At 40.0% G+C, this 16984-nt stretch overlaps 1 protein-coding gene across 1 annotated transcript in view; it reads left to right on the forward strand.

The window, feature by feature from the left end:
- The window catches only part of RELN (reelin), a 543431-nt gene that overhangs the window by 392463 nt on the left and 133984 nt on the right, over positions 1 to 16984 (forward strand). Inside the window, exons 22-24 of the mRNA XM_075016845.1 lie at positions 3174 to 3286; positions 12867 to 13004; positions 14904 to 15090. Of these exons, the coding sequence (XP_074872946.1) occupies positions 3174 to 3286; positions 12867 to 13004; positions 14904 to 15090 (438 nt within the window). The remainder of the gene's footprint in view (positions 1 to 3173; positions 3287 to 12866; positions 13005 to 14903; positions 15091 to 16984) is intronic.

A 16984-nucleotide genomic window follows, 5' to 3' on the forward strand; every position in this document is an offset into this window, starting at 1 on the left:
CATGTACTTTGTAGTTCCTATCCTGTGGATATACAGGGAGAATTTCAGTGTTCAGGACTCCAATCCAGCACTTTTCATGAGCAATACAAGTTTGTTTTCTGTGCCCTGTTTTGTCTTGGTACTTTATTTAGGTGGGCAGTGTAAATAAATGGCAGTAGCCTTAGGTTTAAACATTGCATTATTCTCCCTCCTGGTAATGCTTACAGACTGAAGTAGTACTCAGAACAAAGCAATACATACTGTACTTCAGTGGTGTTTATGTCACTTCTACGTGGAAATTGCTATAGTAAGTAGTCTCTACAAATACAGCCTCCTGGCAGGTGTTTGGAGTTTGTCCTTGTCATTAAGGAGAGATCAATTCCCCTTAGTTTCAATGTCCTTGTCCTAGCTCAGTTGAGTTGAGTTCAGAGAAAGAGCCCTGCAGCTGAAGCATTTTTCCCACATCACCAAGTGTTACCATGATGAAAGGATAAGAGTGGAGGTTATTTGTAGTATCCTGCAAAGAAGTAATCTAACCAGTAACAAAGCACTAACTAATTAGAATTTCTAAAATTTCTATTTGCTTCTCACTAAATTATCATCAGACTGTGTTTATCAGAACTTTTATGAGAGATGAATCAGTGAAAATGTTTGAAAAATTGAAGGAACCTCTGGACCTGCATTGCCCCAGGATCACAATGTCCTCTTCAGGACACTGACCTCTGGTAGTGCTCACTACTTTGGTCTCTGGCACCTTCTGAGGTACCAGCAGTCCTGCCATGATGGCCAACTTCAGACAACATCTAGCCCCTCACCTCAGAGGCAAGCTACAGTCTACAAAGACCACATTCCAGTGGTAGCTAGATGCAGTACAAAAAGGAAGGGAGAGGTCCAGGCATGCCTACTACTCTGGGTCCCAACACAAGGACCCTCTGGTGACAGTCTTTTCCTACCCTTTTTCCTACCCTCTTTCACTCCCTTCTACTGCCTCATATTCCCTGGGCTACTTCCCCGTGACCCCTGTGGCTCTTCAGCCTGGATGGTAACAGGCTGAACCCCCTCTCAAGCTCACTGGAGTCTATCCAGCGCTGCTGTGTCCAAGGTGCTTCTTCTAGGGAACTAATCATGCACCCTCCCTGGTCAGGATGCCACTGCTCTGCTGGGCAGCTCTTTATAAAATGAATACAGGAGCAAGCCACCCTTTGATTGGCCTCTGGGAGCCTTTTCCTGATTGGTCAGAGGTCTGTGCAGGCTCCCTTCAGCCTGCTTTAACTCCTTCCAGCCAGAGTGGGGCAGCTGCCCCACTACAGAGAGCTTTGCCCAGTATTTTAATAATTTTAAGAAATTAGTAGGGTGACTTTAGATTTTCCTATTTCTCTAACGGTAATTTGAAAATGTTAATATATATTGAGCTTCTTTAAATTTTAATTATACATGTTCTCAGTCATTTAGAGGACTTTCAAGTTATGCTTCTATTATTAGTTAAATAGCATACAAGATCTGTGAGGTTTGTTATGTTTAAGTCAGGGCCCAGCCTTAAAGAACTCTCAGTCTGAAAGTCCATACTGTAATGAGCTCCATACAGATGAAATGCAGACAAAATATTAAGCATTTCTTAATTTAGCTTTAAACACAAATATCAATATTAAAAATAAAATAAATCACTCCTAATACAGATTTAAAAGTAAATATTAGAGGGGTTTGTGCATAAATAGTCTAAAAGCCTGTGGCCTGTTTGTAAAGTAGATCTATATTATGCCCATTTTATATATGAATTAACTGAGGCATAGCAGTGTTGACTAATTTGGCTAAGATTGCACAGCAGTTCAGAGGGAGAGCTGGGAAAAGAACCAGGGAGTCCTGACTCTGAGTTTCCTACTCATTCCACTAAGAAATATAATACAGTATAATGAGGTAAGGACTGAAAAATAGAAAGTGGTTAGCTTGAAGAAAGTGAATAGTAAATAATTCTTGAAGAGATAATAAAGGACAAGAAATTAAAACAATGAGATGAATTTTCAGCAGTAGTAGAATGAGGAAACTGAATAGTAACATGCATAAAAAAGGAAACAAACAATTTAAAAGGTACTGTTTGAGTCCTATACTATAATAATGAGATCAAAACCATACCCCCAGGGTGCTGGATACTGGTCTGATCAACAACTTCAGGAATAATACAAAAGAATAAGAAAATATGAATTTGTATTTATTTTCACTGTAAAAAGAAGTGTGATGACAAAAGTTCTCCTTGGCCTCCTTGGCCCTTGTTCTCCTTGGCCTCTGAGGATAGAACAAGAAGCAATGGGCTTAAACTGCAGCATGGGAGGTTTAGGTTGGACATTAGGAAAAAGTTCCTAACTGTGAGGGTGGTCAAACACTGGAATAAATTGCCTAGAGAGGTTGTGGAATCTCCATCTCTGGAGATATTTAAGAACAGATTAGATAAATGTCTCTCAGGGATGGTCTAGACAGTACTTGGTCCTGCCATGAGGGCAGGGGGCAGGACTCGATGACCTCTCAAGGTCCCTTCCAGTCCTAGCATTCTATGATTCTATGTAGGTAAAATTCTATAAAGAATAGTGAGAGAGAGATACTCTGTTAGTCTGTATTCTATCGAAACAAAAATGCAGTCAAGTAGCACTTAAAGACAACAAAATAATTTGTTAGGTGATGAGCTTTTGTGGGACAGACTCATGATCTGAAGAACTGGGTCTGTCTGACAAAAGCTCATCACCTAATAAATTATTTTGTTAGTCTTTAAAGTGCTACTTGGATGCTTTTTTATTCTAAAAAGAGGGCTGTGACTTAACTGTCTGTGAATGTAAACAAATCACATACAGGGGAATAGCAAAAGGACACTTAGAAATTTTTTAGAATTATACCAAAGGCATCTGTGAACATACTGAAAATTAAAATTAGATGTCCACATGGAGGAGAAAATATCATGGGGTATTAATGCTACAGAGACCTGGGCCATATGGTTTCTTCTGTCTTAAACTGTTTCTGTTATTAGGTTACCAAAGAAAGCCTTTGCGTCATCTTAAAATCCTTCTAGATCTCTGGTCTTTGCTCTGACATCTGGACCACACAGCCTCCAGATTCACTGAATATGATTCACCTTCACTTCCAGAAAAAAAATCATTTCTGAATGTTGCCTCCAGATTAAACCTAATATTGAAATGTTTTGCTTTAAGGAATGTCTTCCAAGTATGCCAAGCTGTCAGGAGTTTACATCAGCAAGTATATACCATTCCAGTGAATTTGTGCAATGGAGGAGAATTACTGCCCTGTTACCACAGAAAACCTGGTAAGATACTACATATTTTGATATAATTATTCACCTAAGCTTGTATTTGTATCAGAAGAAATAAGTCAAAGCCTGCACCCTTTGCTGAAGCCAGTGGAGGAATTGCATGAATAACAGCTGCTGAATGTGTCCCAAATACTTTATCATTGCCTGTCTTCCTATCGTGATTGGATTGTGAAATATTGGTAAGAAAGACAACAACTATTTCCCCCCACACCCTAAAAGGTACAACCTATACTAGGACTTTGATCTTTCAACAAGCTCTGCATCAGCATTGGAATCCACCTGCATGGAGCTCACTGCAGGAAAAAACACCAGGTTATTTTGAAGGAGCCACCAACAAAGTTATGTATTAATAATAATAATTTTGCTCTTTATAACAGTTTATCCCTTTTGAAGTGCTATACAAATAGTAACTAATCATTCATTTTCAGGATCTCTTTCACTCTAGAGTTCTTCAAAAACAGCATTCCCTCTTACAAAAAGAAAAATGTCCATTAAGTCCTCCCCTGTTCCTTTTTCTTGTGCTTATAATCATTTGACCTTTCCTCCCATTTTTATTTCCTTAACTAGATGGTGCCTTAATATTGTTTATCATACTTTATTGTAATACTCAAATCATAGATTATCATATGTCTGATTAATCTTCACTGGTTCCTTCATTTAAGAACTAAATTACTGCCTCATTTTACTCCTTTTTTATCTTCACACACAATGCATTTTAGAAGCTGGAATTAAAGCCAGTGTAGATCAATTTTTCATTGTTTTTCTGTTCTTTGACATTATTCTATATTCTCCTTCAACTGGCTGCAAGTAATTTCATTTGCATATCTTCACATAGTTTGTATTAAATATTGGTCGAAAAATTTGAAATGTCACAATCCAAAGGCTAATGAACAGACAATAGTTTATAATAGTCCCAGTTATATTATCCTGAATGGCCTCAGATGTCAAACCTGGGAGGCCCAAGGGCACTCAGCATTTCACAAGGGGCTTTCGGGGTTCAGGTGCAAAAGAAGTTGTTTTAAAAGTCACTCATATGACATACCAAGTACCCAATGTTTTATAGTGCAAAATGTACAAGCTGGGTTAACACAGGTGTTTTTACATTTGGGCCCTGTAGGTTTTGTAGACATGTGATGACAGAAGGAAATAATTACATTTTTAGTTTAGTGGACATGTTTAAAGGAAAAAAGATATGGTGAAATAATAATTAGGTTAATAGTTTATGCCATTCAGAAATCATTAATATATCATATTATATCATGTGTTTGAAGGTATTCCCTTCTGTTAGTAGAGTTTTGTGTGCATTTAAGGCACAAATGATCACTCTAAAATAGACAGATCCCAAGAAATGGTGCATGGCATCTAACATCAGACCTCTGAATCTTGACGTGTGAGATACTGCATGAGCTAAATGACACTACTCTCATAGTGAAGACTGTAGGAGCTTATCAATCTCCAATTGGTCTGGTTGCCATTAAAGGGAGATAGAGTGTCAGACCAAGCAGGCATAGGCATTTTACTTACTATTCATAATTTTTTTTCAGTAAACTAAGGCACAATATTGAGTAGTCCAACTGAGGGGAAGTGGGGAAGTGATAGAAAGCCCTCCACCAAAAAGTAATGTGATACTCCATAGTGTTTTCAGCTGATACTATATTTTCCTTCATTTTCATCAGGGAGGAGTCAGACTAGCCCACAGCTACCTCTATCCTTCAGTCCTAACACTGATGAGATTCATAGTAGGTTTTTGTTTGGGCAATTGCTAGTAGAAAGGAAATGTATCCTTTGCAAGTATGAGGTGTGCTGTGGATGGTTAGTGGATGTGCAGAGAGCCCTGAGCCATCTGGACTGCACAGACTAGGATGACTCAGGTGGATTGGCTGGAGACATGCTCTGCAGCATTCTTTGCTGTTGCTCCCAAAAAGAGCAACATGCCTTGTTCCTTCCCTAATGTTAGCAGCAATGTGTTCATGAAGGCAGAAAATTAACCATACCCTGTTAAAGAAAAGGAGAAGTTGCTAAGCATGTTAGCTAGGCCTCTGCCAAGTATATAAAGTAATGCTAGATTGGTATGTTGCCCTGCTTGTGTGTAGGTGTGTCTTGGAGGGAAAGAGGTTTTCCCTCTAAAGACAAACCACAATTTTGCTCAAAATATTGACTATATTCCTTTCCCAAAGAAATAAAGGATTGGAGGGGGAGATGGCCCTGAGTGAGCAGGACAGACTTGATAGCTGGTTTTGTTTTCCTAATTTCTTCTTTTAAAAAGAGCTGATAGAAAATATGTATCTTCAGACAGAGATTAGGAAAGCTTTGGAAAAGAAATCTAACCTTTATCTCCTACCTCCCTCCAGTTTTACTGTGTCGCTAGGCCTGTGTAAGCTGCACAGCCCAGTGAAGACCTGTACCAGTCTCCTCTTCTACTAGAAGATGGGAGCGTATGCTGTATTACATCGCTTTCTGAGATGCAGCATACAGGGAGTAGCAGAGCCATGGTCATCTGCTTGTTCCCTTCTGGCTGCACTGAGGACCAGGTCGAAACTTTGAGTAGCCCTAGTGCAAGGTGCAGATGTACTCTAATTCCCATGTGTGACCATCAAAACAAAAAAACGGTCATGCAGCACTTTAAAGACTAACAAAACAATTTATTAGGTGATGAGCTTTTGTGGGACAGACCCACTTCTTCAGATCATAACCATACCAGAACAGACTCAATATATACAGCACAGAGGTTTGATGATAATTTTTGGACCTCTGTGCTTTATATAGTGAGTCTGTTCTGGTATGGCTATGATCGGAAGAAGTGGGTCTGTCCTATGAAAGCTCACCTAATAAATTATTTTGTTAGTCTTTAAAGTTCAACATGACTGCTTTTTTGTTTTGATAGAATACACACGAATACGGCTATCTCTCTGTCACTATTCATGTATGACCATGTTATTATTTGAGAGCACAATTTAGCTCTTGATAAATCCATGAGCAGTTCCTTTTATCTGTTCAGAAAAGTAGCAGGAAGTGAGTTAAATCAACCTAGTGTCTCGATTCACTTGGGAACAGATCTTTAAATCTTCTCTGAGGCCAGAGAAGCATAGTTCTACTAGTGCTGGCCATTGGCTCAGTGAACTGCATGGATCCTCTAGGAGCCACAATCTCTATTAAGGAACAAAGGTAATAGTAAGAGTTTTGTTCGGGGTGCGCAGGGATGCTCTGATGTCTGCCTCTAGTTTCAGGAAGGGAGTTTTTCCTGTAATTCAAAATCCTGTTGCTCAGGCTTTGAACAAGGAACCAGATGTATTACATATTCACCACAGAACTGAATAATTTTCCTTTTCAAATGAGTTGTTTAAACAGTTTCTCTTTGTGGCACAAACTTTTTTTAATCTTATGGAATTTTATACTGGCATATGCATCTGTAAATGCTGTGCATCCAAGCAATCATGGTTTTACAATGTGCCTGTTTTAACTGAGATGTGTTGGGTTAGAAACCTGTTCTAGGGAATCAAATTGCATTGGAAAAATCAAATATATGCACCTGTTCTCTGAAATTGTATTGTACATGAATTGAACATTTCGAACACTGATGAAAATTTATTTCAGTTTTATGAAAGACATTTACATAAGAACAGGCTTTAATGAGAAACAAACAGCTGTCAGTTTGCTGACTTCATAAACAAATCAACATGTAATGACTGAATGTGAGTTTCAGGGATAATTGAGTAAATGTAATTACAGTATCTCAGAAGACAGCAAATGTAATTTTTTATCAACCTCAAATGTGCATTTGCTCCTCAAGTTTCCTTAATGCCACAAGAGAATGCAGGGTTATTTTTAAATCACACATCAGAAAATTCTGTAAGAAAGAGGAAAGTGCTTTCTTGCAGCACTTTGGCATAACACTAATTTAAATTTGATAGCAGCCTGATTAAAATGTAACATATCAAGAAGCCAGTGACAGTTTTGTAGCCATACAAAATTTGAGAAACAAATGTGACAAATTGAAAGTATTTCCCCAGTATTTATTGCATGTAAATCTTTGATATTACACTTTTGGTTTTAGTAGGTGGCCAAATGGTGATTCTCCTTACAGACATTTTTATCACTGAGAATGCAGCTGACATTCTGCCCTTTTCCCCCTTAATTAACGTGGCCTTTAAAAAGTCTTGATTACCATTTTTAGCAGAATAATCCTCTTAAGCTTCAGCTGCAGTGTAGTTTTAAATATTTTTCAGAAAGTATTGAAGGGATCAGCTTTTTCGTAACACTGCTCTTGCAACCAAGAGATTAATCTAAATACATTTTCTCTAGTCCAGGCAAACACTTAGATATGTAGCAGCTCTTATTATTCAGAGCCATGTGACAGTCATGTTCATTTTCATAGGGTTCCTTCCATCACTTCTGTCCAGTTTACCCCATGTTGTGGTTAGGAACCAATCTGAGCTGTTTTACTTGATACAGATCACATTTGCATTGCGCACTCACATTTGCGTTACAATGGTGTAGCTGGCTTGTTGAAATCCCGTCATAATGGCTGAGAAGTGTTATCACATTTTTTCTTGTAACAGAACGATAGCAGCTCCCGTCCCCCCACTGCACACACTCACACATAAACATGCTCTGTGCCAGTTCTAGTGTGTCATCTCAGAGCAGCAGGATTGCTGCTGAGCTGATGACACATCCCTCATCCTGAGCCTGATGAGTCATCCTTGAGCATGATGTCCTGAGGGCCTCATATCTGTCATCGAGGGCTCAGCTAATACACAGGTGCAGGTCTAGCCAGGTGATCCCAAGGATAAAGGCAATGAGAGCACCCAATCCAGTCTGCTTAATTAACATCACTACTTCGCTGGAGTTTCCCATACTACTCGGTGGGCCTGACCCACTACTTGTATCCTGCTCCAGCCTTGTTACAATCCTATTCTTAATTCCTGCTTGGATCTCTAGCTCAAGTCCCCAGCCTGACCACTAGCCCTGATTGGTACTGCTCCAGCCACTAATCATGACTGCTAGAGTTGTAACTCCAAGACCTGACCATCCATCAGTTTCTGACAGTTTGAGCCCAGTTTGAGGCCAGCAGTTGGCATGAAGACCCCTGGAATGTCTATCACTGAGATGACAGAGATGGTCCAGAGTCTTCAGGATCAAATTGCCCATCTGCATCTGGAGAATGCTGTCTCCCCATTTGGAGATCCCCACAGCCACAGATAACCCCAGTATGGTCAGCCATGATGCCTCTGGAATTCAGCCCAGAGGTTTCACAACCAGAAAGACCTGTAGGATCAGAATATGACAGTTCATGGCTGCCAAGATACCAGGGTGACAGAAGAGGGGGCTTCAGGGTAGAACCAAAGTATTTACCAAGTTTGATCTTCATGAGACTTACAGTCTAATCTTTTTTCAGAACAAAAAATTGAAGACAGCATGGCACACCTCTTATGATTATTTTTAATATCCGGTAATGATTTTTGGTCTCTCCATTGTCACAGCCACATTTTAGCACTCTGTCAAAGACACTTTCAGGAATGTTTTAGGCCTGTATGTGGTGATCTACCTAGATGACATCCTCATCTTCTCAGGAAGGTGTATGTTTCCTGATCCAGATATATACAGGCCATGAGAACCTGGAATACCTGGAAACGGAATCAGCATCAGAGTGTGTGGTCCTTCCCCCCCAGCCCCCAGGTTTGAATTCAGTGGTCCCTGGAATAGTGCATTGGGTTTATCCTCCACAAGGGTGAGTAGCTGGACAAGAAAAATGTGGCTCCTGAACCTGCCATAGTAATTGAATCACTGCCATTTCATAAGCGTGATGGTGAACAGTGGTTTGCTTTCTCCGGTGAAGCCACTCCTATGCCATGATCCATTTGCAGTAAACTTTATTTCAACTGATTTGACTTAGCTTCATTCTTCAGCAGTTTCATGACTCAGCAATTTATTTCAATGACTCGGCATTCTATAATTCAGGAAATTCTTGACTAAGCAATTTCATGACAGTAACAGCTCTTAATATGTTTGAGGAAATAACAAAGCCACTGACCACAAGGACAGATATTTTTGTAGAAGACTGTTTTTAAAAGACAATGAACTGAAAGATCATTTAACACATATTGTTATTCCAACTTACTGGAATGCAAGCATGATCTGTGCACTCTCTTGCTTTTAGATCATGATCATAGCTTCACAAAACTCAACTGTGCCACACTAGAATATGTGGGGGATATTTTCTAAGGCACAACAAACAATTAAGTTACCTAACTTTCACTGAATGTTTTCTGTTGTGTAAGTAGTAAGCATGAATCCTGTGTGGTTTCCTGTAACAAAAATATTTAGAAGCAATAGTATAAAAGGCATTTCTCTGATTTCTCCCAGTTGTCCCAATTGGCTGTCCAGAGTGCACAACTCAAAGGAAAACCATAACTCTTAAGGCTCAGAGGTGGGAAACAACGTAATTTTACACCATCATGCTCTCAGCTGCTCTGCACAGGTGACAGAACCAGTAGACCTACGGGGAAAATGTACACTTCTTTATGTGCAGAGAGTAGTGTAACATATGGGGTGTGGAATTTATAAATTCCTCCACATTTTACATGGCAGCACTTCAGAAATGCTGTATCTGGCTATGCATTACACAGCAGTATAGCTGGGACTGAAGGACTCTGTGTGAGATGCTTCACAATTTGCCATCTGTGACAAACCAATAGATGCCACTGTATTTCACGCAAACAGAGGTGGCAGTTCACAAAAAAGGAACTCCTCCTCCTCCAGACATATCTTCCTGGATATAGAACTGCTTCCATGACCTATCCTGTTGTTCTAAACGTGAACTAGGATGTATTACAATGTGGGGTTGTAATGAAAGTGTGTATGTATTCTCTAATCTTATCTTGACATGCTGGGGTATAGCTGCCATTCCAATGACTATTGAAGAGTGTTGTGGCTAAAACATGGTGCATTGACTCAAAAGGAAATCCTTTAATTTAGCAATGGCATGAAATTTGTTTCTCATATTTACAGAGTGTAAGTGCATTGTGTTGAACTTTTTAGACTTGTAGAAATGTGGCCAAAATCTTACTATAAAGAGCATACATGAAAGCAGCTTGATCACTGTGTCAGAAACTGAGAGGTGGGTGGTTAGGCCTAATAGTTGAAGCAGCAGAGCTCAGGCCTTGGTCAAGCTGCGGACCAGAGCCAAAGTTAGAGCAGGAATCAAGAATGGGGTTGGAACAAGGCTGGAGCAGGACTCTGTCAGAATCATCAAGTGTAGGGGACATTCCCAATGAGATAATGACATTAAGCAGACAGGAGTGGCTGCGCTCAATGGGAACTTATATCCCTGGCTTTGAGATCACCTGGTTAGACCTGCACCTGAGGACTGGCTAAGTCCTATTGTTTGATATGGAGCTCTCAAGTAATCACCCTCAGAGTTGATTCAGCAGGCTCAGGCTAAGGGATGACCCATCAGGTCAAGAGCACTTATAGCGTTCAGGCTAAACGTGTTCATCGAGCTCAGAGATGACTCATTACATTTACCACCAATGCCCCCAATTCAAAAGATACCTATATCAAATCACAATTAAAAGTGTGTTAAAAAACATTCCCATTGCAAAGTCAAGCACTAAAAGTTAAGAAATGCCAAAATTAAGGATGCTCAAGCAGTCTTACTTTGGCTCTCTTGTGTGTATACATTATGAGACAGTCTTTAATTAATTATCATATATTATTTTTTCCACTGAGACCCTGATTCATTCCCTGTTCAAAAAGTATGGTACTCAATTAATAAGCAGATATTCAATATTTGCGTTTTCTCTTCATTGTTCAATATGTGCCCTCTGTCTTATTTATGGCACAGAATTCACATCCTACTCTGAATACACAACTGTTCATTTCCTCAAAGGCTTTTCCGAGGAGTTCATCAGTATAATACCCTAGGACTTCACAAACATTAATGTATTTTCACAAACATCTTCTTGGGTTATTATTCCCATTTTACAGATTGGGAGAGCAGCACAGAGAGATTAAAGTAAAATATATCCATTAATTTTGAGCGTGCAATTTGAGATGCCTGGGACTTGGCCTTTCAGAGTACTTTGCATCATATAGTGCAGCAGCCTGGTCAGTTTCCCAGCTCCTGTTAGTAGTGGGGGGCTGGGAGACAGGTGCAGCATGCATAGCTTTGTGGGATAGATCGGGGACATTCTAGAGGCTAATAAAGCCAATTTTAGGATGTGGCACTTCCACACTGGCCTTTAATTGAACATCTAAATTCAAGCTCGACGGTATACCCATCAGGTAACCTATGAGGAGAAGCTGAGGGATTTGGGCTTGTTTAGTTTGCAGAAGATAAGACTGAGGTGTGATTAAATAGCAGACTTCAACTTCCTCAAGGGGTGCTCTAAAGGGGATAAAGAGAAATTGTTCTCAGTGGTGATGGATGGCAGAACAAGGAGCAATGGTCTGAAGCTACAGAGGGAGAGGTGTAGGTTGTATATTAGGAAAAACTGCTTCACCAGGAGGGTGGTGAAGCACTGGAATGCGTTGCCTAGAGAGGTGGTAGATTCTCCATCCCCAAAGGCTTTTAAGTCCCAGCTTGACAAGGTCCTGGCTGGGATGATTTAGTTGGAGTTGATCCTGCTTGAAGCAGGGGGCTGGACTAGATAACATCCTGAAGTCCCTTCCAACCCTATGGTTCTAGGATTTTGTAATCTTGAGATTAATGCATGCTAAATCGAGCTAGTGGTATTTTCAGTGAAGACAGTCACCTGGTAATATCGAGCTAATTGCCTTAAATTTGAATTTGTCTCATAGTGTAGACGCACCTGGGAAAAGTTTGGCGTAGTCTTTTGCTTAACATTAGAGAGGAATTCTTTGAGAGGAGTAGGAGTAGGAGTAGAATCCAATTCTCCAAGACAGCATTCAGCCATGAAACCCTCCTTTCTCTCCCTAGAGTCCTGCCTTCTTCATTCCACATCTATCAGCATCTGTAAATGAGGTAGGGGTCTTCTAGATAACAGCTTTCTTTAACATAACCCTGATTCATTCCCAAGGCAAGTTCATCCTGTACACTAAACCAGGCAGGGTTCCTGAGGAAAAATAGCATATAATCATATAGTTTAAGATGCTGTTGTAATGTATACATGAATAAGAGCGTACAGGTATACTTAATTCTGGTAGTTTTGCTTTTTAGTACTTAACTTTAAAACCTTAATAGTCTTTTAACATTTTTTGTTTTGCTTTGTTTAACATGGCCAAACCTACATATTTTGCTGAAGCATTGTTCCCTACCCCCTGAGACCCCACCACTTCCCAGAGCATGGAGCTGCCCCTCCCCCCAACACACACACCTTGCCCAGGGGCCTGGCAAGGCTGCCAGCCCTGCTGATTGTCTCTCCTTTTCTCCTGCACATACAGGTGATTCTGTCTAGAAAATCAGTAAATTAAAATGTATATTTAATTGTGTCAATCTCTTACAAATAGAACTGTGATATTCATTTATTGTCTGGCTTCTTTGTAGCATTCTAGACTCTTGCATAGAGTTGCATAAAGCATTACAAATAAAAACAATTTTGTTATTGATTTTAAGGTCCAGTGCTACGCGTTTCCGTTGGAGTCAGTGCTACTACACAGTCCAGGATGAATGGGCTTTAGACAACATCTATATTGGACAGCAGTGTCCAAATATGTGTAATGGACATGGGTGGTGTGATCATGGCATATGCAGGTATGGGATATTTGCCATTTCCTCCAGAAATGATGCCTGTGAATGCCACTGAGATTTTCTTTACTGTGTTGTAAGCATGTTAGAACATACGGAGCTTTGGAGATATAGCTTTGATTATTTAAAACCTAAATAAATAAACTAAATAATGTGTGGGTTAGACCATTATGGCCAGTATAAAAGCCAGCAAGTGGTCCAGTCCCCAAAAACAAAGACCTCCATAACTCTGACTGCTCCAGCCTCACCATCCTTTCCCAGTATAGGACATATAATCAGAGCGCTGCTGTGACCAGCTGGTCCTATATTGTCAGAATGGACCCCTAGGTAGAAACTGTTTGTTTGGCAGCCAGTATCACACTGAGCTGTCTTTAAATTTATATTTCTTATACCAGGGACTTAGCTAGTGCATACTGGCCTCAAGATCATCTAGTTACCTCAGTGATTGGCATGTTTTTAAATAGAGAGAATAACAGATATGGTATTTTAATACAGATAGATAAATATGCTATATAAAAAAACTAAACCAGTTAGGCTACCTCTACACTAGCCCAACTAGCCTTGTTGTTCTGTGCACACAAACATTAAGGCCATGTCTACACTAGCCCAAAACTTTGAAATGGCCATGCAAACGGCCATTTCAAAGTTTACTAATGAAGCGCTGAAATATATATTCAGCGCCTCATTAGAATGCCGGCAGCCGCAGCACTTCACAATTAGCGCAGCTTGCCGCTTTGCAGCTTGTCCAGACGGGGCTCCTTTTCGAAAGGACCCCGGCAACTTCGAAATCCCCTTATCCCTATCTGATGTTAGGAATAAGAGGATTTCGAAGTTGCCAGGGTCCTTTTGTAAAGGAGCCCCGTCTGGACGAGCCACGCAGCGGCGAGCTGCATCAATTTTGAAGTGCCGCAGTCACCCGCATGCTAATGAGGCACTGAATATGTCTTTCAGCACTTCATTAGTAAACTTCGAAATGGCCATTTCGAAGTTTTGGGCTAGCGTAGACACGGCCTTAATGTTTGCGTGCATAGAACAACAAGGGTACAACTACGATCCATCTACCCACAAGCAAATGCCCCGGCCATATGAACAGGAGGAAAACCTCTAATAGCTGTTAGTATTCTACAGCACAAGACAGTGTTGAACTATGGTGCATGTCCACACAGGATATGTTAGGAGGGGGATTTCCTAAGTCATAAATGGAAGTTGGTATCCCAGATGCCTTTCCAAGTTAGTAACCTAATTGACTTTCTCTCCCCACAATATTTTTCATTTATCTTCCATCCCAGAAGATCAGAGTGTTTTGACTATACAAATAAAGGTATAACTAACCACTAAATTCTAACCATCTTTGGCAGGAGGGAGATAGTGACACTGAAATGGTAAGTGGAGAGGAGGTTTTGGTCATCATCACTAAGACAAGCCCCTATTCTTTAAACTTTTTCTAAGTATAGATTTTTAACAATTCATGTAGCTTCCTGTGTGTGTCCAATTTGTGTATGCTCCAATTTCAGTTTGCTGATACACGCACCAGTTGGCACACTCATATGGAGGCATGTGCCCAGGCAAATCAGGGATAGTGAAATACATCTTCCAAACAGGTCAGAAGATGTCAGAAGTATGTAGATCTGTTAGGAAATCTGGCACTTAAAGCCTTTGAGAACAGAATAGCCATTACATATTTTTTTAAGTCTCATCCCAAAGATTTATATACATCATAACGCCTGTGTGTCAGATTCAGAAGGGCTGAACTGACCATTCCAGGACCTGGATTTGTGATTTTGGGGAGTTTGATTACTTTACACCTATCTAAGAAGGGCTGCTGCATTGCTTTAATGTGATGATGGATGGCGTCAGGTAGAATATGTATCTTTAGGAGCCTGCTGTATTTATGCTTCCATCCAGGTGTGATACAGGATACAAGGGCACTGAGTGTCATGCTGAGACTTCGCTCCCTTCAACTGTAATGTCTGATTTTGAGAATCCAAATGGTTTGAAGACTGAATGGCAGGAAGTTATTGGGGGTGAAATTGTAAAACCCGAACAAGGCTGTGGGGTCATTTCTTCTGGATCATCCCTCTATTTCAATAAGGTACGGTCAAGAGTTGGAAAAATCAGAAACACTTTAATCTATATCTAAATAGAACCTAATGTGGTTGTACAGCAACAAAGCAGATTGGCAGAGTGTGTTAGGGTGAGAAAAAAGACTAAATGACATTCAAAATGCATAAATGAAAAACTGACGCAAAAATATGGGTGCATGTGCAGAACAAAGCCTCGTTAACCTTTTTACTGACAAAAAGGATTGGGAGTGAAGAAGTTGACTGTTCACCTGAAGAATACCACTTGTAATGAGAGGAAGAAAAGTGTCAGTGGTGAACCTGAGAAGCTTTCGTTTTAGTCCAGCTATTGTTTATAATAGGATTTGTGTATATACTGTATTGTTTTTCAGTTAGCTGACAGCTCCCATTAGTGACTATTATTTAATTCTTTTTCCTAAACAAGGGCAGTAGTCTTTCTTTCAGAGCACAGTTCATTACCTACACTTCAAAACATGCAGGTTTTTGGCTGTGGCCACACTAGACCCTCCTTTCAGAGGGGCTATGGTAATGTGGCACTTTGGAATATGCTAATGAGGCACTACCGTGAATATGCAGCACCTCATTAGCATAATGGCAGCCACACACACTTTGAAACTGCCAGTTTCGAAACGCATGCTGCTTGTGTAGCCGGGGCTTTTCAAAACAACCCCCCTGATTTTGAAAGCCCCTTCTTCCTATCTGGTTTTGGGAAGAAGGGGTTTTCAAAATCAGGGCGGTCATTTCAAAAGGCCCCCGGCTACACCGGCAGCATGCACTTCAAAACCAGTAGTTTTGAAGTGTGTGCAGCCACCATTATGCTAATGAGACACTAGTGTGGCCACAGCCTTTGTGATGTCAAAGAACTGGAGCTGGTTTAAATACAGATATGTTCCTCCTCCATCCTTTGGTAAAATGCCTGGTTAGCTCTTATCAGCCTGTTTTCTTTGTGTGACTCATTTGACTCACATGCAAAAATACCATGAACAAAGAGAAAATTGGGAAATCTAAAGATCAATAATATATAATCAAATGAAAATAAAAAGATATCTTTACAGCCAAATAAAAGATTTGAAGAATGGCTTTGTGGTCACAGATTTACTTTTCTTCTTACATTCCCTCCCCTGTAATATCTGACTTTCATTACAGAAAGGGAAACTATTCACACAGTTAAGTGGTTTCCTTTTACTAATCTGATCCAACTGCCTTTGCAGTCAACAGAAGCTGGTTCAGGCTAAGAAGAATATGCTAACAAGTCAAGCTGTGTAATGATATGTTGTTTATTTCATTTACAAAAAAGCTGCCCCTTCAAATAATCTTCAGAATTTCTGTACATGCTGCAGGGTGGGAACAATTTTCGTACTGGGGGTGCTAAGAACCATTGAACCAAAGTATAAACCCTGTATATAATGGAAACTGCTTCAAGGTAGGGGGTGCAGCAGCATCCCTAGTTCCAACACCTGTGTATACATCTAAGCCAAGTGCTCTGGAAATGCAATGCTGTACTGCAAGTTTCATAATAGACCTATCATTTTAATTAGCTATTTGTGTTAATTGGATTTTTGATATAATTGTCTTCTCTCTTAGATGTTCCTCTATCTAACTTATTTTATCTAGCCAAGTTTCTCAAAGTAATTTGCTAAATTAGAATCCACTTGCTATGATTTGAGGTTCTCTTTTATGATTTTTCTTCTTATTTCAGCTTAAGAGAGAAAAATCAGATTTAGAAATTCTTGGTTTCTTTCTATTTATCTCTATGGGTTAGGTTAACATTTGTCTTTTCTGTAGGAGCAGTCTGAGTGCCATAATTGAAGGTGGCTTATTTAATCTCTGTTTAGATGTTTTGTGTTCAATGAACTTTGCAGCTATGGTGATAGATGTTGTAATAAATTATTTGTAATAACCAGC

Source organism: Carettochelys insculpta, chromosome 1, assembly GCF_033958435.1.
Source record: "Carettochelys insculpta isolate YL-2023 chromosome 1, ASM3395843v1, whole genome shotgun sequence".
NCBI lineage: Eukaryota > Metazoa > Chordata > Testudines > Carettochelyidae > Carettochelys > Carettochelys insculpta.